Below are 24,885 nucleotides of genomic sequence, written 5' to 3'. Positions count from 1 at the left end.
ACTGAAGAAATCATAAATCACGACTAAATAAACTTTTTAGAAACTATAGGCATTTTCCAGATGTCTCAACCTCCTGTTTGTGTAAACAGCTTGACAGTTTTACTCGTTAACACTTGTACCAAAACAAGATTAACTATTTCTTTACTTTCTCCCATTTTCAATTGTAGAGTATTAACCATTATTTGTACGTCTCTAATATTTGTCTGCAGCTTGAAAATAGTAAACGTTTTTTCTACTGGTTGTCTTTGAGCACGTTTATTTCTACTTAGTTTTCTGTTAGCTCTTAAGTTAGGAACTGGTGCTTTTGCCTTAGATAAGTTTAAAGTTGGGCATCTACGAGTGCGTTGTTTTTTCTCTTTCATTGTGTTTCTTTAAAGCTGTTTGTGAATCTTAGACCCAAAAAAAGAGCCATTCCCCAGCCCTTGCTGTCTACTGAAGTTAAAGGGAATGTGATTTCATCCAATTTCGTCTTGTATCAAATTCTCCCAGTTGTCTCTTTCTGCTCTTTTTATTCATAATCAAGACTTCTTTGATTTGCTAATACATACAAAGGTGCTTTACTTAAAGTTTTCATAAAAAATAGATTGTGTTTTACCGTTCCAGCCGTACTCTTTCAACCTTTCGCTATATCAGATTATTCTTTATAATGCTTTGGCATATCTAAAACCATCCCTTGCTTCATTTTATCTATTTAAGTTCACTTCTTTATTTTCAGATGTTGACTGTATTTGTTTCTCAGTTTCTAAAGCTCTTGTTTGGCTTCAAAAGAGTAATTATAGGAGCTTGAATTGTCATGTTTTTATTTCTTTCCAGATTCTTAGGTTGAACTACATTTCACATGTAGAAAATGGTGCTGTTATTGTGACTGAAGCTTTTTTACTATGTATAAAATTGCATAAATATTAATTGGTGTAGGGTGGTAACTTGTTTTAACAGTGAACTGAAGCCTCCAATCCCTGAGCAGCATAATATGGAGAAAGCATTTAATTTTTAATGCCTAATGAAATCTTGAAATGTTTCCATTTCCTTGGAGAAAAAAAAAAAAAAAAAGTATATTCCTGTTAAATTTTGTGATGAGTCTTACACGCTGATCTCCAGGGCATGGTTTGGAGGCAAAGTCCTTCAGGGAGATCTTTCTCAGTTGTGAGAATTACCACATCTTTCTTCTTCCCTCATCCGGTTTTTTCTGAATTGCTTCTGGGGCATGTGCAAAACCCAGAGGAAAGGTTTTGGCTTATGCTAAGTGTCAGGCTGTCTCAGCAAGTTGCCCTGTGGTTTATCATGCATATTGTCTTTCAAAGTATACTTCAGTATGAGTTTTTCTTAATTATGCTTCTCTTGGAGGAAAATAGGTGTCCAGTGCAGACCCGCCTTGTTTTTCTTGAAGCTCATTGCAGAAGCAGTATATCAATTATTAAGTAATTTCTAAAAGCATAATGTTTCTTGTCTCAGAATGTATATATTCATATATATATACACACACATATATGAAACTTGTCTCCAAAAAAGAGACATCCAGTCATGTAAGCACTATGTTTTAATAACGTGATACTGATGAAATCAAGAGAGTAACAGTGGCAACTAAAGCTGCTTCGGTTGGATGGATTAGGCTGCTGAAGCACTTCTGTGATCAGTCCACAGTACAGACATACTGAATGGAACAAAAATGCATATAAATTTAGTATATCATTTCCTTACATTCAGTACCTAGGTTAGGTTCTTGCTTTTTATCATTATTTCAGGTACATATTTGTTATTGCGAACTCTGTTATGGTGCTGTCTCTGAAAATTACTAATTATCACAGGCTGTCACTTCCATTCCTGCTTTTACATTCCAATCATGCTTTCAGCTAATGATGAATTCTGATCTTGTGCCTTTAAATACTGGCAAATTTATCACTTCAAAAAAACATTTTAAGAGGTTTAACTAGGTGTGTTTCTTCCTACTGTTACTGTTTGTCCTGTAGCATACAAGGTATGAACGCTGTTAAAAGCACTGCTGGTAGAATGTTGCTGTTGTGCTTCTCTTTTGTGCACTTAGTATTGTACCATGTGGTACACCTGCTGGGTGGGCAGGATGAGAGCTCTAACTGTAATTGGTATGAGGCTTAGGGTTTGTTTTTGTTGTTTTTGTTTGGTTTAGTTGTTTTGTTTTGTTAAATGTAATGCTCATGTTCAAAGCTTCCTGCAGTATTATCATAGAAAAGCTCTGCCAACAATGCGCTGTGGATCAAATTTAAGTTTGATGTTGATGATTGTTTTGCTTTGAGGTAATTGACAAGGAATCACTATTCATTTTACTCAAATTCTTTTCCTCATCAGCTGTCTCTTTTGGTTTTGTTATGACATTGGCTGTCAAAGGAGATGCCGCTTATAGTTTGCAAGGCCATAAAACCTTGGGGAAAAGAAAAAAAAGGTTTACAAGGTTCAGCAGAAATTTATGGAACAAGTTTACTGTTTACAGGTTTAATAAGAAGGGTTCCCTTATTTAGTTCTGACAGGATTCAGTGTATTTTGGACATGTGAAGGCTAAGGATGATTTAATGCAGTGTCATAACTCCACATTGCTGTTAGGTATAATGATTGAAAGCAAGGGTAGAATTCCATGGTCTTATTGCACCACTCATGCTTGGATAATATTCAGAAGGAGCTCTTTTAAACAGAATATAACATAGCTTAGAACAGAATAAGGAATAGAACAAGAGATGGAATCTGTAGAAGGGGGAAAAGGTATGGAAGAGGGAGAGGGTGAGGAACATAAATGTGAGACGATTGAAGAAGTGGGAAACGGTGTCAAGGATTCAAAAAGGAAGAATGGGAGCATATGGAGTAAGTAGATGGTAAGAGGCTGGCACCTGAATGGGAGGTGAGGTGAGGAAGATTCTGGAAGGTGTAGGTCTTTACATCTTCTCTCTCTGGAATCCAAGCCTGAAATAATTGACATATTTCATATATTTGTTAACAAATATTTGACATTTTGCTTCTTTGCTTCATTCAGACTTCTTACCCTGTAATTTAAGACATTTTAGAAATCCTTTTGTTTGGTATTACTGCTAGTGAACTTGAATCGCTCTAGTAAATATGGGAATGCAAAGAACCTGCTGTAGTTGCAGTGTCTCCACTCCACACACATATGTGTTTGGAAAATGCTTTTTAGGTATTGCTTAATACGCAAAGTATTTATTTCTAATATACAGGATTCTACTGTCCTGTCAATATCTCCTTAGTAAAATTTCTTGTGAAGTGCAAGCAATTTTCTGTTTTAATAAGTACTAATAGAAATTATAACTTGAAAAGTATGGGGAGGAAGGGTTAAAGTGTCCTTCTTTGGGGGAAGGCCGCTGTTGTGACATTGCCTTTTTCTTCAGATCATTACCACACTACTGCATGGTGTAGAAACAAACTATAGTCACTACTGAAAAATCAATATACTGTCATAAATAGGCCCTGGTATTACAAAAAGCTTTGTCAGTTGGCCTGAATGCAAGTATATTTGTTGTGTTTCAGTGTTCATTGCAACCAAGTCTTAAAGCAAGTGCTTTGTAGCAGAAGTGAAAAGGATTTCTTGTTAGAAGTCTTGTATTGAGGTGTTGGCAAAGCTAACCATGTACATGGTTAAGCATAATATAGATATAACATATATGTATATTTATTTATTTATTGTAGGGTGATCATTTTGATTTGTTGTGTCAATACAACATGTGTGGTCAACTTGTTACTCAGCATAAACAAAGGTTTCTGATCATTTAACCAGAGTCATTCATAGAGGTGGGGGTGTTTACATGGAAGAATGTAACCTGTTATTTCAAGGCTTGGTATGCTTGTATGTGCCTTGCTCTTGACCTGTATAAACAAGGCTTTCGTCTTTTCAAACACGTCTGGACAAGAACATGCTTTTGAAGAGGGGCTGCACCGGTTGCCTGGAGATGGAGGAAATAAGAACTCTTGAGAATGTATCAACTTCTTAAGTCTAGGGGTTTTTTTTTGTTTTTTTGTTGTTTTTTTTTTTTTTGCCAATAGGGTTCTAAGATTACTTAAGGCTATATTAAATATTTTGACACAGAGTTGTCTTGGAGTTGGTGGTAGGAGTACCAGTGCTTCTCTTGAGTTGTTATTCAGTGCAGGTGCTCCCCCTGGTACTTCTTCACCCCACAGGGCAAAAGAGAAAAATAAAACTTCTATGTTTAATGCAATGCAGTGCAATTCACAGGCCTGTTCAGATGTAAACATCTGAACATCTTTGGGAGATGTAACTGAGATGGAGGGAGAGAGGCTGGAAACTGAATTTGGGATTAAAAAATATGTTTTTGAATTTCCCTTGTCAGTTTTAAACATCAAGGTCAAAAAGGAAGCAATTCATGTTTTCAGAATTTCTTCTTGGCTTGCTGGATTGCAGAAGTCAATGATGAAATACAGAACCTAATTTGGATTTTTTTCTTAATAATGGAACAGCCACAGTTGGGAGCAAGATATTCTCGACTGTAGAAATTTCTACTCTCATGACATCTTTAACAGTGTAGAGGCTTATCCTACACATTGCTGGCATTGCAGCAAGTTGACGCGAGTCAGCAGCATGCCCTTGTGTGCTGTGCCAGCAGGAGTCAGCCAACAGTGACAGGAAGGAGACATTTGTTCTCTCGGAAGTTGTAGAATGGTGCCCTGTAGAATGATTACAAAATACAAGAAGAATGGTTGAGTAGGAGGCTGGGGCATGTGTTGTATGGGGACATTAGGGTTAAGGTCATCAGCCATAACAAGGGAAGTTTCATTTAGATTTTATGAGAAGATCATGTTTGTAAAGGTGATCAGACTATAGGACAAGGCTTCCTAGTGAGAGGTGGAGTTGTCATTCTGACAGCCATCCAGATTGCTTGTGTCTGACCTGAGTGTCCGACCCAACAGCAGTTAAGTTCTGAGTAGGGGATGGGATTAGGTGACCTACAAAGGCTGCTTTGGACTGGAATTATCCTGCAGTTGGGAAATGAGGATAAACTCTCAACAAAAATGGCACAGGGGGTCAAACTTACCTTACAACATTTGCAGTTCTTGAGAGTGGTTGTAGACTGCTCATTATCAGCTAGGATTTGCCTTCTGCAGAACATGTTCTGAGTATTTAGGAGTTCCAATGAAATAGCTGGACAATCACTGTAAAGGGCAAGAATCTGCTTATTTTGCCTGAGAGCAGGGAAAACATCCACTACAGCTACGTGCTAGTGACTGACTAGTAAAAACTCATTTGATGGTACTTCACGTTGCATTCTGTTCTGTTCTGTCCACGTTGCATTCTGAGTATAATGAGGAATTATACTCAGATACAAACCTTCAAATGAATAATGTAGTTTGTACTTTTTTTGCCCTGAATATTCTATCTTTCTCAGATTTTCTGGCATATACATAGTGTTTTTAGATACATACCTGACGAATTTGGGTTTTGGAATCATCTAGGGATTCTGATTAAAAAAAAAAAAAAACAACAAAAAAAATCATACTGTACAAAGCATGGTGCCACATGTAGAATGGGCACTCCTCAGGCCTTTGTGAAGCCATGTATTTGTATAAGGAATCGTAGATTGGGAGGTGAAACAGGAGGAAACGAGCTTGTCTGAGTTCACAAAGCTTGGAATAAAAATTCAGTCCAGTTGAATGTACTGCTAAAATTTCATCTCTGATCTTGTGAATTTTCGATCTGTTGGAGCATTCTTTCTATCCACTTGGTGTTTCTTGGTGTGGCTGCTTACTTATCCCTCTGCACATCAGAGATTTATTTCTTTTTCTTATTTTTATATTCCAATTTTTTTGTGGTTTATGCTCTTATTTACCGCACTATAACGTGTGAGACATGAAATGATGTAAATGCATGTAAGTACCTTGAAGTCCTTGATTACTGTGCCAGACATCTAAGAGAATTTATGCTAACTGAAGATCTGATCTTAAATCTTGCTAGATGAATTATTTATTTCCCAAGAGAATCTTCTTGTATTTCATAAACCACACATTTACACATCATTTAAGCTTGTCCTACTGCTGATTTTGCTATGCAATGTAAGTTTTGCTGTTTTTTTAGTGTGATAAAAGTTGTGGCTAGAATATGAGATTGACTAAAACAATGTGGATTTTAGCTTCGGTACAGCTTTTCTCAATTTCATCTCAGCTGTTGCTTATCTTTTTTGTTTGTTTGTTTGTTTTTGGATTTGTTGATTCTTAAATGGAATTGTAGAATATTATATTGAGATCTACACTGTGATAGGGGAATGGCGGCATATTCTGATATTTAAAAATGTATTTCATGGGGTCGTAGGTGGGATAAGCATACATATACTTAGGATTTCTGCTATATTTTAAGTATGTGAACAATACTTAAGTCACTCTGAAAGGAATGCCTTCTATTTATTTCTAAGGAAATTACAACTGAAATGAAGAGCACAATAACACTATTTTATATACCAAATAGGAGACATTACTTTTGGAGCAGTTCTCATAGATTAAACTTAGTAGCTACTTCCTTCCCTTTGCTTCCTTTAAAGTATTCATGTAAGTCATTAAAGAGAGTGGGTTATGCATGTGTATGAAATGTCAAGTAATAACCAGTTCTCTCCTGATAGACTTCAATTATTCTCTCTCTTTACATTGGTGAGATTCTGGAGGCATGTTTTACAGGTGCAAGCTGAACTATTTGTACCTTATTTTAACATTACTGAAATATCAGCATTACTTAATCACCTCTCTCCTGCATGCTTATGCCGCAGCCAACCATTGTAAGTCTTGATCCAGAATTCCATGATAGCAAGTATTTATTCTTTGTTGAGAAAATGCATTCACTGCCTAGATTGGAAAGATTAGAGAAGAATTGTTTGATTGTCAGCGGTAATACCTAGATGGTATGTTATGTATCTTTTTCATTTGCTTGGGGGAAAAAAAGTGTGCATTAAGCTAACAAAAACACACTTCATTAACAATTAAAACCTAGAATTTCCTTAACTAAAGATCTGTTTCTGAATAATAAGGCTGTTTAGTTAAGATTGGCTAGGAGGAAATGAAACAGATAAGCCTCTTGAAACCTAAGGATTTTTAATGATAAGTACAAAAAAGTAATTTAGGAAGTCTTTCTTTTAAGGGGGAGGGAGGGTTAGAGGGAGGAGGCAAGAAATCATTGGTTTTGTTCTGTTTGTTTGTTTACCACCACTTCGACAAAATGTCTGTTAGATTCTATGCACTCATTCCATTTCTTCAGGGCTTTAAGAGGCTTGATATGTAGTAGTCAGATGAGTATGGCGAAATACCCATTGTTAGAAGTGTTTCAGTAGAAATTAAACTGATGTTTCTGTAGTTCAAGAAGTTCTTTAAAAGAAAAGAGGGAATTAGAGAATTAATCCAAAACTTCTTAACCACTTTTCTACCATCTCTTCAATTACTTCATAGGATAGAAATTTTGCTGGCTTTCTTAATTATTTTTGATGTCTAATAGCACTTTGAATTAGTTTATTTGCTCATTTAGGTTTTTCCTTTGCAGAAATCAAACTTATATAGGAATAATTAAATCTGCATCACCAGTTAGCAACAATTGAGTACATAAATATTTTTCATTATTTCCGCTTTACTTCAGCAGCTGTTGGTTTATTGTAAAGCACTGAGGGATGTTGTTAAATGAATTGTACAGTGGAGGAGGAATCTTTAACATGTGAGATACCTCATCATGGAACAATACAAGATTTTATTCTCTTTAATTTTTCTTCCTAGACAAGTGCAAAATCAATGCAAATATTGTTAATTAAAGGAGTATAACTGCTTTGAAACACATTCATCAGAGTCTGTGGTATTCAGGAAAGAAACGCTTTCTTGGTCTTGCCTTGTTGGATGTCAGCAGTCATTCCTGGCTAGTACTGCACAGGCTTTGCTGACTCCTTCAATACCAGTTGTCAGCTTGCCTTGTAGGAAGGAATATTTTCTTATCCTTTTGGACTTCTTAAAGAAATACACTGTGTCAGGTTATGCGACAAGCACAATGTCTAGGTTACATGAATTATAATTTGTGTTATAACTTCTTAGTGTTTGCTAGCAACCTAATATATTTTTCCTCCATTTCCCATTAGTCTATGCTTGCGTGATAGAAGGATTTTATTCACATCAACTATCAACTAACAATCTGGCCTTCCTGCTTGTGTTGCCTCCCTGAGTGTGATTATCAGATAGAATCCCTGTCATTGTGACATAAGAGCTGACAGAGGTAGTCCCTTCCTAAGGGTTCTTAGTGGATATCATTCAAAACTGCACGTGTCATCTTCCTTCTTGTAGAGGTTTTTCAGGTTCTACAAGGACTCTGCAAATACTTAATTGGTTTCTCTCTCCTGTTTTGGAGATACTTGCATCTCATACTGTGACCCTGTCATATACTTATATGGTTTGCTAGTAATTCTTTAATTCAACAGAAAAACTTTCCCAGCTTAGTGTCTTACAAGGTACTTTCAGATATGACTTGACTATTACTGCAAATTTATATTTAGGGGTAAGGTACATCATTGTGTACAGTGCCTGAGCCATGCATCTCATAGAATTGGGTCTAAAAATGGCTTTGGATATGACTGAATCTCAAACCTATGCAAGGAATACATCATGAGAGTCTTTCATATCAACTTGTTTCACTTCACTTGTGAAGTGCAACCATATATATGGTTTCCTGGCAATAACCATCCTCACTGTGCACCTTGTTTCATAAAGGTGTGTAATGTGTCTTTGAGTGTTATGTAAATAATACATTCAGTGCTCAAACTGCTCAGAGAAAATGTGTTTATCACACCCTTATGCAGCTGAACCTCTCATTTTGTTCTAGTTGCACCATGGAAGTTGTTAGGCAAAATGCCACAGATATTCTTATCTTTGATGTGTGAAAGAAAATACTATTTTGTATTAAGGTAGATTATTATAGAAACCAAGTACAGTATATATATAGTAAGTAAGGCAACAGGTTAGAGATTTGATGTAAATAGTTTTGGGGTTCGCTTTCAAGAGGACATAATAAATTGATAAGCCAAGAGGAACAGACACTGAAGAGGATAGGAAAAGGAAAGCACAGGGCTGAAGAAGCAAAACAGATCTCTGAGCAAGTTAATTTGTGATACTCTCCTAGTTTTGTGGTTCTGATAAATAAAAAGATACACACAGTAAAAACTGTTATTCATACTTGCAGTCTTCTAAATCATTTCCCTTTAGGCTACTCTTGGAAGAGAGCTCTCTATCTAGTTTTTACCCAACTGTATAGTTAAATTAGATCAGAAATTGATTCTAATGAGAGAGCGTTGCAGTCAACAATATGCTAAAGATGAGAGATTATTTGTATGTTTTGAGAGTAGGATTGTTGGTCTTTTTCCAGATTTGCTGTCTTTTGTTTGTAATAAAAGAGGGTGGCATTGATCCAGCTTTAAATACAGGGGTCCAAGTTTAATGACTACTGCAGTCAGCAAAATTCTTGTTCTAGTGCTAACAGAAGCTCAGTGCTGTGTAAGCTTGAACTTTGTGCTTTTCTGTAGTTTTGAAGTTTAATTCTCTCTGCGTGATGTTGCTGCTTTGAGAGATGCTGCAACAGGGTGGGGATATCTGGTAACATTTAACATATGGTGGACGCAACATTGTGTTCCAATTGTACTGTCTATTTTGAGCGCTTGAGAACTTCCACTCCATGAAATGCTGTTTTGATTCTGGTTCGTATGGTGACACCAGATTTCATCACCAGTTATGATGTGATCCACAAAACAGTCAGGTTCAGCATTGTGTTGGGGCTATAAGTCTTGACAGACATGCATATGAAGTTGTTTCTATTCATACGTGAACATTTGTGGGATCCACCTGGTGCAAGGTTTGCAGTATTCCAATGTTGCCATCATTATTTCTAACACACTGAAGTCAACATTAGATACTGCACACAGTTCCCTGTTTGTAATCCACTGATTTACTAGAATCAGCTGATGGAGGTAGGACATCTGTGCACGATTGAAGAGCATGGCTTCTCTTTCATGTTGCTGTCACCACCATTGAAATGCACCATCCACTGTTTCACTATGCTCACATCCACATCTCTGTAAATGTTCAGCGAATATCAGTGAATGTCAATGGGTGCAGCTTTTTTTTTTGTTTGTTTGTTTGTTTCCACAAGGACAAATCTAGAACACCCCTTCCCCCCACCCCCTCTTGCTTCATACAACTTCCATGTCAGACACCATTTTGTCAGACAGCCCCTCTGCTGCCATCTGTCAGATGGCAACAAAATGTAATAGAATGGAACAACTTATTTGGCCTTTTCCCCTCTGATTTCTTGTGGTATTCGTTCTGTTTGAGGGCTGGTTATGAATATATCTACATAGGTTCAGTTGACCTTTTTATTTTTTTAAAAAACCTGTGTTTAAGAGCTGTTTGGATGCAGTGCTCAGAGATATGATTTAGCAGAGAGTTGTTAGAGTTAGGGTACTATGGTTAGGCTGCGGTTGGACTTGATAATCTTTGAGGTCTTTTCCAACCTGAGTAATCCTATGGTTCCATGATTGTAAATGTGTATATATGTCTGATTTGGATGCTGTTGTCCTTGGAAGCAGAAAGAACACGATGATTCTCAAATTTCCAGTAACCTGTTTATTTTTCTTATCAATTCTCAAAAACTTTTGTGCAAACAGTTGGATAGCTGTCTCCACAACTGTCAACCACAAACTGTATAGATCGTGGAATATAAATAAAATTATGTATGTTTCCTTTTCTCTTCTGATGATGTTTCTTTGTGTGTGTGTGTTATTTATTTATTTATTTCCTGTGCATGTGATTGATAAGTATGAAAATATCAAATCGTAGAAGTTAGTGCATGAAACAGATATTGCAAGTGAAGCTTGGAATGTAGCAAAGTCAAGTTTGTGACACTGAAGTTCTTAACGTTATTTTTCCTAGTACACATATTCTTTGTGTTCAAGAAAGCCTACATCCATCGGCTATAATGTTTCAAATATTCCATGTTTTTGCATTAAGTATGAAAAATTGCCTCTGGAGTAAGAACCAGAGTGCTTTAACTTCTCTTACAGTTTAATCTTCTGCTGCACTGTTTGTTTGTGCTTCCTACATCTAAAGTTTCATATGTAGTAGTTTCTTAGAACTGACTTCATCTTGGGAGAAAAATTTTTGGTGTGGGATGTCCACCATCTCCTTATTCATTGAAATGATCTAAAATAGAGTTTTATCGAGTGTCATTTCTTGTGATTATTTTTCCAGCTGTCAACTAGTTTGTATTTTTCTTAAGCTGTACTAAACTGAACTGTTCCAAATACTTCTGCTTTGTCATCAGTTTGGTACCCATACAGAACTATGTACGGTTTGCAACTGCTTGTATCCTTGCAATAAGGAATACATACTGCTTTATTAGCCACCTGTAGGTAAACTTACTCCTAGTGTACATTCTTTGCAAGTCACTGAAGCGTATGTACTTTAAACTGTTTGCAAGCAAATTAAGTGTCTTCATTTCTTTATTTACTTCCAAAATGTTTTGGCATTCTTTAAAGTATTGGCTTTGTAGCTGAGACCACCTCATTGCTGTTTACATACTTTCTTTGTTTTGAAATTTCAGTTGATTCACAGCTAAATAGCTTGACCAGTAATAGTATCATTCATCCAGAAATAATAGGCTCTCTTTTATAAACAAATTGTAGTGTGCAGTGTTACTCCAATCAAGATGGTATTTAATATTCTTTTTTTCCTTTCCCCTTCCCCTCCACCTTCCCCATTTATTTTTTAATACAATGGTATTCCAGCCACTCAGCCCTATGCTGAGTATCTTGATGTATCTGGCAATCATAGGTGCATAACCACATCGTTGTGCAAGCTCTTCACTGCTGTAAGTCTGACTTCAGGTATCCATCTACTTATTTCTCCATCTGCCTCCTAAAGTGTTTTAAATATATTGAAGTTCAAAAATGCTTTGACTTCATAAAAAGCAGCATGGCTGCTGGTAGCGTGGATCATACCCCTGGAGTTGCATACTTCCCCTCCTGGTGTGCAGCCTGCTAGGCTCATTTCCTTATCTTTATGTATTGCTTGTACAGTTTTGTTAAACAGCTAGTATTACCCACAGTAGATCTGTATTGATCCTTGTTGGTGTTAAGCTGTTAATTTATATTTAAAAATACTTATATGCATTGAGAAGACATTTTAAATGAAATGGAGTAACAGGACAAGAACAGAGACAGACAGAACAGAGCAAGACAGTTTTTAAGCATAACAGACAAATACACTGAGCTGGGAGGTTTGAACCCAAGTACAATTTCTCTTCAAACTGAGCTGCTTTCATTGAACCTGCAGTTGCATTCAGATGCAAGAACATCTGTTAAATCTTCATTGATTCTGGTAAAACCCTTTCCTTGGCAGACAGCATCTTAGTTTAAGGCATGACTGCTATTCTGGTGTGTGTTTGAAGAATCAACTTCTTTTTTTTTCTCTCAGCACTGGAATAGAAAAAAAGTGAAGAAATTGAATATAGCATCCTTAATAGCTTTGCTGCTCAGATGGGATTATTATCTTACTTGATTATATTGAGTGGCATAACACATTTGTGGTTATTTTGTCGTTGAAATGAAATATCTTTGGCAAATCTATAGAAAATAGCATGTTGCGAATATGTATGTTGAGATATGCATATTTACTTTAACTTGTCTATGATTGTCTTTTTTGTTCTGAGTTTTCCTACCCATATTAAATGCAGATTGTTGCTCTTAAATCACAAGAAGATTAGCATATAATATTGGTCAGACGGATTGTTCCATCATGTGGTATGTGAAATCCAAGGTCTCAGAATACTAGAAAGCAAATAAAACTCATTTACAAAACAGAGTGGATTTCAAGTAAAGTTCAGTTTTAGGTAAAAGTTCAGACTCTAGCTGCTTTTTTTTTATTTGTAGCAGTTCATCCGTATACAGGACTGTGCATATTGTGTGTGTAAGGTAATCTCATTTTTTAATCTACTATAACTGTCCTTTTGATTCTTCAAAATCCTTTTGGGTATTTTGCATTCCGATATCGATCCCTGTCTGTCTGACCGCTTCAGCTGGGTAATCATTTTTCTTGTTTATCTCTAATCCTTTTAATATTTCCTTCCTGCCACTGTATAGCAGTACAGTGTGCCTTTTGTTTGCAGTGTATTTCAGTGCAAGCTGCAAGAATGTAGAGTAAAAGTGGCTGTATTTTAGCCTAGATTTCACAAAACTAATTTACAAATAAAGAGGCAAAACTGGATAGCATGTGTCATCAAATTGTGTACACTGACACAATTTGATCACTTTGCTTAGTCACACAGCATGCATCGTAATGAACCACAATCTGGTTTGAACTTAAAAATTAAGTTCTCAGATAGGAAGGTAGCTATTTCAAAACTGGTCTTATTCTTTATGTATCTTAGGGATGAACAGAAAAAAAAATAAGCTTTATTCTCTTTCTGTCTAACTGCATCTGTATGCACAGAGATGTGTACGTAATAAAAATCAGTTTTTAAAAGGGTAGCTGTAGAACAGGTTAAGTGTCTCCATAGAAGCATTAGGACCTGAATCTCCTACCGCTTTCTTTAACCTTCTACTCCTATTAAAACACTCTGTCCTTGTTTCTATGGTGACGGAGGGAAGGCATCTGTGGTCACATGAATTTTTGACAATATGATAAAAATCACTCCCTCAAAGGGTTTCCAGAAAAGCACAGATCTGTTTCACTTCACCTGAAGAATGAGGAGAATAGCCTTCTGCCCCAGCACTGGTTTTTCTTCTCACTTTCTCCCACACTATGCTGTACCTTTCACTGTGCTAACCAATGCTTTCACTGCTCTGCTTTTCTCATTAACTAAACTTGGCATGTACTTCCTCTGCGTGTCAAAGTAGAGCATGCAAATGTAATGAAGGAAAAGAATTTGATACAGAGGTGAAATCTGAAAGCTGTGTTTTTAATTCTTCAGGAACCATTTTGATTTCCACACTTTGGTGCTGGCCAAGATGAGTTGTCTGAGGCCTCATAGATGTAATATGTGTTTGTTTGCTAGGAGTTGTTTCAACTGCTGTACTTAAGAAAACAAACAAAATTCCTGAAATTTAGGTTTCTTTTATTCAGTGCAGTATTAATAAAACACCTCTAACTAGTGGCCAGTTTAAATGCCCCATGTTGTATATCTCTTTCAGGAAGGTAGTTACCTTAGAAAGCGCTGATTTAAAATATAAGCTTCAGTAACTTGCCATTATATTTGTACTTCCCCATGATAACTTCATGAGGTCATGGGAAACATCGTATTAAAAATATGTAGGCACTTTTCAAATGAAGAAACTGCAAAAGGTGTGTTTCTGCTTCCACCTTGACATCTGCTGCTTTCCAAATCACTCTCCATAAATTTAAAGTTGAAAAACAAATAAACAAATAAAAAGCTACATTTTTATTTCTTCTTTTTATTCTGTCCTTTTGAAGGTTGCTTTACAACAATTACGCTGCGGTTGCATCAAAGGGTTATCTTGAATGTTACGGTGCCTTGATTTCCGAGATGCTGCTTCTGTGTGTTTCTGAAATGAAAACTGGCTAAAAATGAAAACCATTGCTGAGAAATTCTAACGTTTTAAATGTATGATCCCTCTTTTAATATTAAAGCACGCAGTGTGTTGTTACTTTGATGGTTCTGTTATTACTGATATTTGTAGGTTTTCCTTTGTCATATACTTAGTAATGGCAGGTACTTTTTGCAGATGAATTGCTAAGTTGCGGCAAGTAAACCTGAGTCTTCAGACCCACAGAAAGTGAAGTTTGTCTTGAAATTTGAAATAATCTATACCAAAAAATAGCTCTATCATTGCTAACTTCAGTGATTTTTTTATTAAATGGTCCTTAAGGCTGCCTTTCTAGATTGCTTTTTTGTTTGTTTGTTTGTTTCATCAAAACATCAGCTCTTCTGATAGTGTTCATTTTGTTTAAAACGTTAGATTCCAGATATACTTCTAAAGAGAAGATTGGCTACCTCTGAATAGATAGTTTGTGTAACTTTGAGCATGATTGATCCAGACTCCTCCTTTATCTTGGTAGAGATTCTTTGTTGGCTCAGACTGGCGAGATTGCGGTGTTACTGAATGCTTCTAGCCCCAGTGGTGTTTGATGAAAGACTACAGAGAACATATCCCACAGAGAGGGCTCATCAGCAAGCCAACAGTGTCTTTTCTTTGTGTAGTCATTTGAAATGCTACTTTCTTGAATATAAAAGCAACATTCTCAGAGAACAGATTTTTATTATATTTTTTTTTAAACTGGGTTGTAGATTATCTATTCCAATGTAATTTCTGAGAAGTTTGATGGATGTATCCTTGACAAGTAACTAATTGCTCTCCTTTTTAATGTCTTCCTTTTATTTTAAAGGAGAGACTGAAATGTGATTAGGCTGTGTGTGCTTTTTCCATTAACTGTTTGATTCTGTGAAAAGCAAACAGCATATAGGACTTCATGTCATTAAATTAATTTGTGATTCTGTGAGCTCTTACTACAGCAGTCAGCTTTTAAAGTAGACCTATCAGCTGCTTCAAGGGTAGAGGTTGAACAGTGTTTTCTAAGAATTTATTTTAATTAGTGTTAAAGTGTCTTTAGTATAAACTCTCAATTATAAATGAGACATCTGCTTTAAGTTTTCTTCCAAAATATAGTTATATGAAATAGATCTTGTGAAAGAGTCTACATTATCAATTAGGAGAACGTGATACATATATATGCTGATTTTTTTCATAGTCATATATGTAATTGTCCCTTTTATTGAAAATCAGAACTTTTAGGTTCAATTGACTACTGTGAAAAATGAAATTTTCCTGTGCCTGTGCACAGAAAGGGATGGGAAATTTTGTAACAGAGATGTACGTTCTGTTTATTACAAAAATAAATTCAATCAGATGAGCGAGAAAACAGAGCCTTAAAGCTGATGCCTTGTTTGACTTCAAAGATGTTGGTCAGGAAGATCCTGACTTGTGTAATGGACAACTTCTGAGAGATAGGCCAGTGCTTTGCAGTGCATGTATGTGTATGACAGATAAAGATTCTGTTGTGGTCTGCTAAGAAGCCATTTTTCAATAGTTCCTGTTGTGTAGAGAAGGGATAATGCAGCAAAAAATATTTTTGGTGAAGTACTTTGCAGTTTTCTGTGAAATGCCATTTTCAACTTTTTGAGGTAATTTGTTACATTTTCTTTCTTTTCTGCTCTGACAAAGAGTTTCTTATATATTTCCTTTGTAAGAGCTGGAAGTGTTTATTATTAAAGAAGAAGAATTTTTAAACAAGCAATTGCTCTTGTTTGATGAGATCTTAAGCATCAGTATGTAATGAGATTAAGTTAGGAATCCTGTTAAAGCAGTGACATTAGTGGCTGTATTTGCATTTGTTCACAAAATAGATGACAAGCATTACTTCAATACCTCCTTAGATCAAGCAATGAAAAGTTAAGCTAGTAAGTTAATTAAGGACAAAGAGTTTTAGAAATATGTATCATATAGAAAATTTAACCCCAGTATATGCATATATTTGCAAGTTTGTGAGTTTCTGAGATAACAAAAAGAAAAACTTGATCCTACTTTCAATGATTTCTTGAGAGTAATGCCTCAATGAATGACTCAATCATGCCGTCATCTTCAGAAAGGGGGTCTTGTTACCCTTGAGTTAAATGTGACTGGAGTTAGAGAGCCTTGGTGAAAGTTACCTGTTGCTTGATACAGATTGGATGATTCTACTTGATATTCCTTTTACTCAGTATTGTTTATATGCTGGAATGGCAATCTTCTACTGTGTACATAGGTTGAGAATATGATTTGGAAGCAGGATATTTATGAGTAGCCATAGGAAGGGATTTGGGGTTGCTGGGTTGTGGGTTTTTTTTTGGGTGGGGAATGATGAACAAAAGTAATAGTGACACTAGATTAAAAACAGAATCTTAAGTTGATTTCTAAGTTACCTGGTTTTAAAACACAAACAGATATTTGAAAGATGGTTATTTTTTTTCAATCAATTTTCTTTTAAAATTATGCAAGTCATATTGAATAGTAGCAGTTTGAAGAGTCCCACTGTATTGTGTTATAGTTATCTACATTAAGAACAATAACAGGAAAAATACTTGTGAATTTAATAACAACTGTGAAGCAGTGAGTGTTTCATATATATTTGTCATAGTTTTTTCTTTTTAACATTTTTCTCTTCTTTACACTGCCTGAAATACTTCTTACAATGCCTAGTATTGAAATATCTTTATTTTTTTCACGCTTTTCCTAGATGATCTTAGCAACTCCAGCACTAGGCTTTGCACTGGTGCTCAGAATAAATGCATCTAGAGTTCTAATTGCCAATCGTTGGCAAAACATGCATTTTTCAATATTGTCTTAAGTTTGTCAAATACAAAGAGCCTGGAGATATATAAAAACATATCAATACATATACATATATGCTGTTCATCCAAACTCTTTATATATGGAAAACATATAGATTTATATATTCTTATATAAAAGTTATACATATAATTATACACATTTAATACATAATATATGTACATAAATTATGTATATGAATCGTATATATGCATACTGTATTGAGGAATGGTTTTAAACTGAAAGAGGGGAGATTTAGGTTACGTGTTAGGAAGAAATTCTTTACTCAGGGGGTGGTAAGATACAGGCACAGGCTGCTCAGAGAAGCTGTGGGTGCCCAGTCCCTCAAGGCTGGATTAAATGCAGTAGCCTGAGTTGATCTCCCCCAGGGCAGGAGTAAGGGGCTGGCTGGGCTTTACAGTCCCTTCCAACCCAAACCATTCTGTGATTATATGATTAGAGGTATAATATATACCTATACTAAGTTATGTAAATACAGTTAACTAAAAGCTGTACCTAGAGGAGGCTACTTTCTAAGATAGATGGAAATAGTGTGATTTTAATTTTTTTTTAACTATAAGAAGAGAATTATGGCACTATCTAGTGTCACATTTAAGTTATTATTCTATGTTACTTGTCGCTATCTCATCTTGACCTAAAAATGCTGTATTTTTGTGTGTCTGGTATCTGCTTATTATCTAACAGTACTCAGGTGTGTTAAGTAAAATGGGATCCTCTTGGATATGAGAATGTTTTTTACTGTGAATTATGTTGCAAATCAGTCGCAGGAGTAATCTGTTCTTTCCTAGCATAGCTTAGGGAATTGGAGGGCACAACACAACTTTTCTGTTTAAATTGGGATTTTGGTTTTGATTACGACAGATCTTAATTTCAAGTTTTGGAAGACTGTTACCTGGTTTTCCAAGAACGTTCCATCTTCATTGTTGCTTTGTTTGTGCTGGTGTTGTCCAGTTTGTTACTATTCACAATCAACATGTTGAACTTGTTCTTCAGTGTTCCTACTTTTATTGTTGTGTGTCAGCAGCCAGTGCCTCATTCTTCCTTGGTAGTCAAACTTTTTATCTCTTCTGATTTTCAGGCCACTGAAGTCATAGGAATAACACTTTGAATATAAGCACTGAGAACATGTACAGGGAAAATCTGCTAATGTATGGGGTTCCCAAAGCTGTTACACAGCTTTTTGAGTGTGTGGAATCTCACTTTAGGTCAACTAACACCAGTTACTCATAACGCACAGTCTTGTGAATTCTAATGGTGTAGATGTGAGCACTGGGGCTGTGCATGGTATGACAAGTTGGATCCTAATATCATGGCCAAATATGTAGTTTCACTGTTGTTTCTGAGGAATGAGTTCACCAATCACGCAGATGGCATGAATTACGTATATATTAGAATGATATTTTATAACACACTGACCAACTTGCAAATACCAACATATTCTTAATCATATTCCATAATTTTTGCTAGTCAATTAGAAGCAGCAATTTTCTTTCTACTGTCTTGGGGGAGTGAGAATAAAGGGAGCTTTATCTGAGCTCATCTTTACAGCTTCAGAGTAGTGTTTACTGACATATATGGCATGCTGATTTTTCTCTCCTTTTCAGAAGAGAAACCTGATTGCTCCAAGGCCCGCTGTGAGGTCCAGTTTTCTCCTCGCTGTCCAGAAGATTCCATCTTGATTGAAGGTTATGCTCCTCCTGGAGAATGCTGTCCTCTCCCAAGCCGTTGTGTGTGTAACCCTGCAGGCTGCTTGAGGAAGGTTTGCCAGCCTGGCTATTTGAATATATTGGTTTCTAAGGCATCAGGAAAGCCAGGGGAATGCTGTGATCTCTATGAATGTAAACCAGGTAAAAATGGACGCAGTTTTATTTTGTTTTATTTTTAATTTTCAGTCTATTCTATCTAACAATTTATATAATTGAATCCGATTAAACTTGTGTAGTATCTGGATGATCTACAAAATTTAAAAGATACTTGAGGTCAACGTCCACTTAAAAAATCATAATAATAAAATTTTCTTTCCCTTTTTCTTAAAACATTTTATTTAAACTGAGCAACGAGGGAAAAGCAATCTTTAATGAAAATACTGTACTTCAACACACAGTACTAGTGAGAGTGATATATTTTGTTAAGATTTTATTCTACGAAGGTTTTTTTCACCATGGGAATACTTTGTGCATAAAACAGAAATCTTAATTCAGCGCTTAAGTTTTATCTAGGTTACAAGTTGATGACACTTAAAAATTATAGAGCAAGAGGACAGCAGAAGAGCATAGTCATAGGCTTTATAGCATTTGCAGTGTCTACCCATTTTCCATTGCATGCGAACACAACCCTTTCTTGTAATTTATTATTCTTGATGAAGTAGAAGATACAATTCACTCTTCTTTTTGATCCAGGCTTTGGTAAAGATGAGTAATAAAAATAGAGGAATGAAAGCAGGTGTATAAAGTAGTAACATCTGAAATTTCATATGTAAAGAATTTTTAGTATGCTAAGTCATGCCTTTTCTTAAATACTCCACAAAATGTTGTACAGTCTTTGTCTCTCATGCCTCTGCTGCTTGTGTTTTTCCTAATGTCCAGTGCCAATCTACCTATGTAGAAATTTAAGTAAATGTTCAAGACAGAGAATGAGAACAAGTGGCAAACAAATCTTACAATAATATATGCTCTAGAATGTTTTGTCAGCCTCAATTGTCTTTCATCTAGAATTAGCAAGTAGACATTTATTATGGTATAGTTTCCTTGTACTTAGAGTTATGTTGCTCCTCTCTAAGGTTTCCTGAGCTTATCCATATTTCCTTAAAATGTGATGTTCAAAGGCAGAGAACTATTTTGGATGAGTCTTTGTCAGCACTAAATACAGTAGCATTTAGTGTACAGTTGTGCAGGAATTACTTCTGGCATTTCATACAATATGGGGGTTAAGAGTGAACTCTTGACTATTTAGTTTGTGAAATGCTGTGAACCTGAGATATTTCTGTAGGATGATGACAGAAGCTACAGTTGTTGGATTATGTACTAATTTATTCATATTATGAGGTTATGCGGCTATATATTGGTTGTCTAAAGTGCTTTGCATTTCTTATTAGAGGGTAGAGGCAGCAGAGGCTTTGAAGAGACTCCAGAAGGAGACTAGCAGAATTTAAGGGAAGAGTAGAGCTTTGCAACAGTGGTTAGGAATTGAGGGGCTGATGGAGAGCAGAAGGTCTGAGACCTTGGTTATTGAAGAAACACATTTTCATCATCTCCCAGAGCTGGGTAACTTATATGGTGTATGGTAAAAACCTAGAAAAGGCAACAGTCCTTGAAGGATTCAGAAGTGAAAGAGAAGAGTAGTAAGAGTCTGCGTTGGTTTGGATATATGAAAGAATGAAGCTGGGGGAATAGGGAGGGAGGCCAGCAGGTCTGACAACAGGAACTGAAGTGTTGGTGAGAGGCTCAGTGAAGTGAGCACTCTTTTATGTCCAGGCAAAGAAGGTTAATGAAAGGTAGAAAGATTAAGCTACTGACTTCTTGCTTGCAGTGCCTTGATTATAGGGGGGGGAAAAAAAAAAAAGAGTACAATTACAGATGAGTTTATTAGTCACTTCATAGCCTAATTTTTGTCGTGTTAGACTTCAGCAGCTGTACTAGTTGTGTTTTTCTTAGTGTGTGTTTTTTCATTTTGCCTTTTTTTAAAAAAAAAAAAACAAAAAAAAAAAAAACCCTACCTCGAATAATCATATATATATATTTATTTATTCTGTTGTCTGTTTGGGGTAGTGGGAATACTGTGAAAGAAAAGCAAGTCAACACAAGACCAAAAAACAAAGGATGGAGTAGGTTAATGTTGGCAAGTGTTAGTAGACTACAGATTCCTTACCACAAAGGACGTTTTGGGTTTGTTGTTTTTTTAGTGGCAAATCTTTGCAAATCTGAATTTGCTCAGTTTTCAGAGGAGCCTTGTCTTGTTTTCAATGATTGTAAACTGCATTTTCACAGACAACATAATTTGTACCTGGTATGTGAAGAAAATCTGAATACTGAAATCTTTTTTAATATTTTCCCATTTTTTGTTGTTTTCAAATTTGCAAGTCAGAACAAAATGACATGATTTATGTTATCTAAACTTTTGTGTCATGTTAATCACTATGGTTTTAAGTAAGTTTTCGTTTATTTCTTTTTTTATCTGTGAGAATAAGCGCTGGAATATCTTGTTTTATTAAGGTTTTGTATTCACAGTCATAGAGTTCTGGAATAATTTAGGTTGGAGGAGACCTCTAGAGGTCATTTTGTCTGTTCCATCTTCTATACTGTTTTGTGCCATTTATTCTCTGTGTATATATATGTACTACCATATGTGTAGTAACACGTGGGTAACTGTTCATGCAGTTTCTTATAGAGCTGATATCCATTCTGTTGAATATTGTTAGCATGTCTATGAAGTTTACATGTGGAATGGCGAAAATTTCTCCATATTTTACTACAGGCTTAAAAACTGCAGTTCTGTAATTTCTGCTGTCTGGTTGCTCTTCCTTCACTATTGTGTCTCAGTAACCAGCTTCCTTAGCGGTTCTCGACCAGTAAGGAGATTCTGGTGGAAAGAGCCTGCCAGAGGCTAGAAGATGCTCTTCCTATGGCAGCAATGCTGTTTTATGCCAATCTAAAGTGTTCATGAAATTAAAGCATGGACTGTGTTTGCTTCTATTCCTTAAATAATAAATCACTGCTTTTCAGTTTACAGTGATATTTCAATTTGGATTCTTCTGCTGAGAATTACACTTGTAAATATGCTATGGTAATTGGGTTACTGAGAGGAAAATGGGAAGTGGTTGCCTTAACAATGAATGCTTGTATAGAAATGAAATTTTTGTTTCAAAATGTGCCAACTTTTCTGCAATGCAGTGATCACAGTGATCAGAGGCATTAGTAAATAATTAAAATGAAGTAGGTTTTTTTTAGTAATACTTGTCTACTAACCTCCAGATTAACTTGACATAGATGTTCTTACCAAGTGTTGCACCGAGCATTTCACAACAGTTATTTTCCCTACTGTTCTCTCAGGCCCTGTTGCTGTCATGCAGAGCAGAGCTCAGCGCTGCCCTCCGCTCCCTGTGAGGAGCTGCAGCTGCCATGAGGCCTCCCCTCGGCTCCTCTGCGCTGCGCTGAGCAAACCAAGGGACCTCAGCTGCTCCTCACACACCTTCCCTTATAGACCCTTCACCTCCCTTTGGGTGCTCTCTAAGAGTTTTCATAGAATGGCGTGGGTGGGAGGGGACATTAAAGATCATCTAGTTCCAATCCCCCTGCCATGCAGAGGGTTGCCACCAACTGGATCAGGCTGCTCAGGATCCCATTTAACCTGGCTTTGAATGCCTCAAGGGATCTTTTATGTCCTTCTTAAATTGTGGAACGCAAAACTGCACCCATTGCTTGAGGTGAGGCTGCGCACTGCAGAGCATTCCTTCCTTCACCCTGCTCACAGTGTTCGGTCTGATTCACTCCAGGGTATGATTGGCCCTTTTGGCTGCCAGAGCACATTGCTAACTTGAAGTCAGCTTGCCAGCAGCCAGAACCTCCAGATCTCTTTCCTTGGGGCTGCTCTCCAGCCTCTTATTCCACAATCTGTACGCATATCCAGGGTTACTCCATCTCAAGGGCAGGGTCCAGAACTTGCTCTTGTAAAACTTAATGTGTTTGATGATTGCCCAGCTCTCCAGTTTGTAAATGTCTCTCTGCATTGCCCCTCTGCCCTTGAGAGATTTAGGAGCTTCGCCCAATTTAGTGTCATCCACAAACTTTCTTTGTATGCCATCAAGTCCTGCATCCAAGTCACTCAAGAAAAAATTAAAGGGAACTAGAGCCTTGTGGAATTTCACTAATGACTGGCCACTAGCCTGATGTAATCCCACTTACTATAACAAGCCTGGCCCATCAGCCATTGCATTATGTTTTTTACTAACTTCATAGTGGACTTTTTGTACAAAATAATACTCTGTAAAACAGTACTTTATTTCTATCCGCAGTGTGTAAGTAGACTTTGAGTAATAAATTCAGTGAATAAAGAGTGGAATTCAGTTCTAAGTTAGAAATTATGGTTCCTGTACCTTTAATTTACTTATCATCTCTAGCATGAGTTCATGGCATGGGAATTACTCCAACTGAAATGATCCTTTTTTTTTTCTGGTACCTAATCTTCATTTAAACACTTGCAGTTCTAAATCGGATGTTGCCATTTGGGATCTTTCTTCAGAGAATTTAACTTTCTGAGTAGTCAAGGCCTGATGGAAAGTCTGAGCTCAGCAGTAATTTTTAATAAGTAGTGTTAGATGATGCATAGGGATCTAAGTTGTGCTCCACCCTGGTACAGCTTTAGCACAGAAAATTCTGTCTGGAATTTTTACAGGCTTGCACGAAGGGCGAGGATCAGAAAAATCGAATGTTATAGATAGTAGAAAGTATAGTTATATAACTTCATTCTTTATTGCTTTCAGAAATAGTACATGGTTGTTGCTTGGTTAGTTTTTTTTATAGATGCCTTCTTAGAAGGTGATTTTGAAAGGACTTATAAAAAGAGCTTGGAAAAAGACAAGAAAATCAATTGGAAAAGTCTAAGATACTTTTCTAACAGCTGGAGAAATGGCTGATAATGGTAAGGAAGAAAGCAATTAGAACTACTCAGTAAAAATAAGTAAAAGCAGCAGGGATGTATTGGGAAGTATATGTGACAGTGAAGTTAATAAAGTCATTTAGTCAGTAAGAGAAGTGCTCTGGAAGTCTGGGAATGTTATCTTTTCTGTTGTGTTTAGCATTTTCTAAGGTGTGAAGAAGTGTAAAAAGGGATGACGGATTGTCAAGGAGAGATGGAAACAAATTAAACTATAAAAATTACATATTTTAGGTATTTTAGGATTCCTTTTTTTTTTTTCAGGAAAGGTGGAGGGGATGAAGGAGGTGGGAAGGGCTTCTGTGGTTTTTGTTTTTCCTCCTTCTTTTGAAAGAGAAAATGTAATTAATGTTACCAAAAGTAGTCAGGTTGTGTTATGTCATTAATGAGGGCAGAGTTGAAGTGCATGTTGACCTGAAAGCAAAGGGTGTTGTGTGATGCTTCTTGGCTGTTGTAGAAGTTGACTTTGTACTCTTGCAATAGAACTTCAGGAAACTTTTACTTCTGGGAAAACCAAACAAAAAAACTATCAAAAAACACAAAGCCTTCCTTGTGCTGTGAGCCAGTGTTGAACCGTAGTGCAAATCCTGCCTTGTTATTCAGCTATTAGATGTGCAGGCAGTTATTTGGATTTCATCTCTGCACTATGTATGCTATTCTTTGAGAAGCTAGTGCAGTATGTAAAGGTGGAACTTCATATAATTGTGTTAATATATTGCACTAGAAAGTAATTTTCTCCTAGTAATTATAGTTTTATGATTGGAGAACCTAGGTTTTGTAGTATACAGAGGTGGTTGCACAGTACTAGAGGTGAGGCATGGTTTGCAGCCATGATAGG

The 24,885-nt window shown here is 36.3% G+C and overlaps 1 protein-coding gene and 1 long non-coding RNA gene across 3 annotated transcripts in view; one reads left to right on the top strand and one right to left on the bottom strand.

The window, feature by feature from the left end:
* The window catches only part of CRIM1 (cysteine rich transmembrane BMP regulator 1), a 158,425-nt gene that overhangs the window by 60,608 nt on the left and 72,932 nt on the right, over positions 1-24,885 (top strand). The window contains exon 3 of one of the 2 annotated variants that reach the window (XM_015857693.2): positions 19,001-19,243. The exons of the other annotated variant lie outside the window; for it this stretch is intronic. Coding sequence (XP_015713179.2) covers positions 19,001-19,243 — 243 coding nt within the window. The remainder of the gene's footprint in view (positions 1-19,000; positions 19,244-24,885) is intronic. 2 annotated transcript variants of the gene reach the window in all.
* On the bottom strand, positions 4,572-7,089 carry LOC116653120. The gene is made up of 3 exons (XR_004306490.1): positions 6,721-7,089; positions 5,028-5,145; positions 4,572-4,659 (listed from the first exon to the last, which is right to left on the bottom strand). It is a non-coding gene; the product is annotated as an uncharacterized LOC116653120 (long non-coding RNA).

This window comes from Coturnix japonica, chromosome 3, assembly GCF_001577835.2.
Source record: "Coturnix japonica isolate 7356 chromosome 3, Coturnix japonica 2.1, whole genome shotgun sequence".
Classification (NCBI taxonomy): domain Eukaryota; kingdom Metazoa; phylum Chordata; class Aves; order Galliformes; family Phasianidae; genus Coturnix; species Coturnix japonica.
The sequence above is the reverse complement of the archived record's forward strand: the minus strand, read 5'-3'. Positions and strand labels throughout refer to the sequence as shown.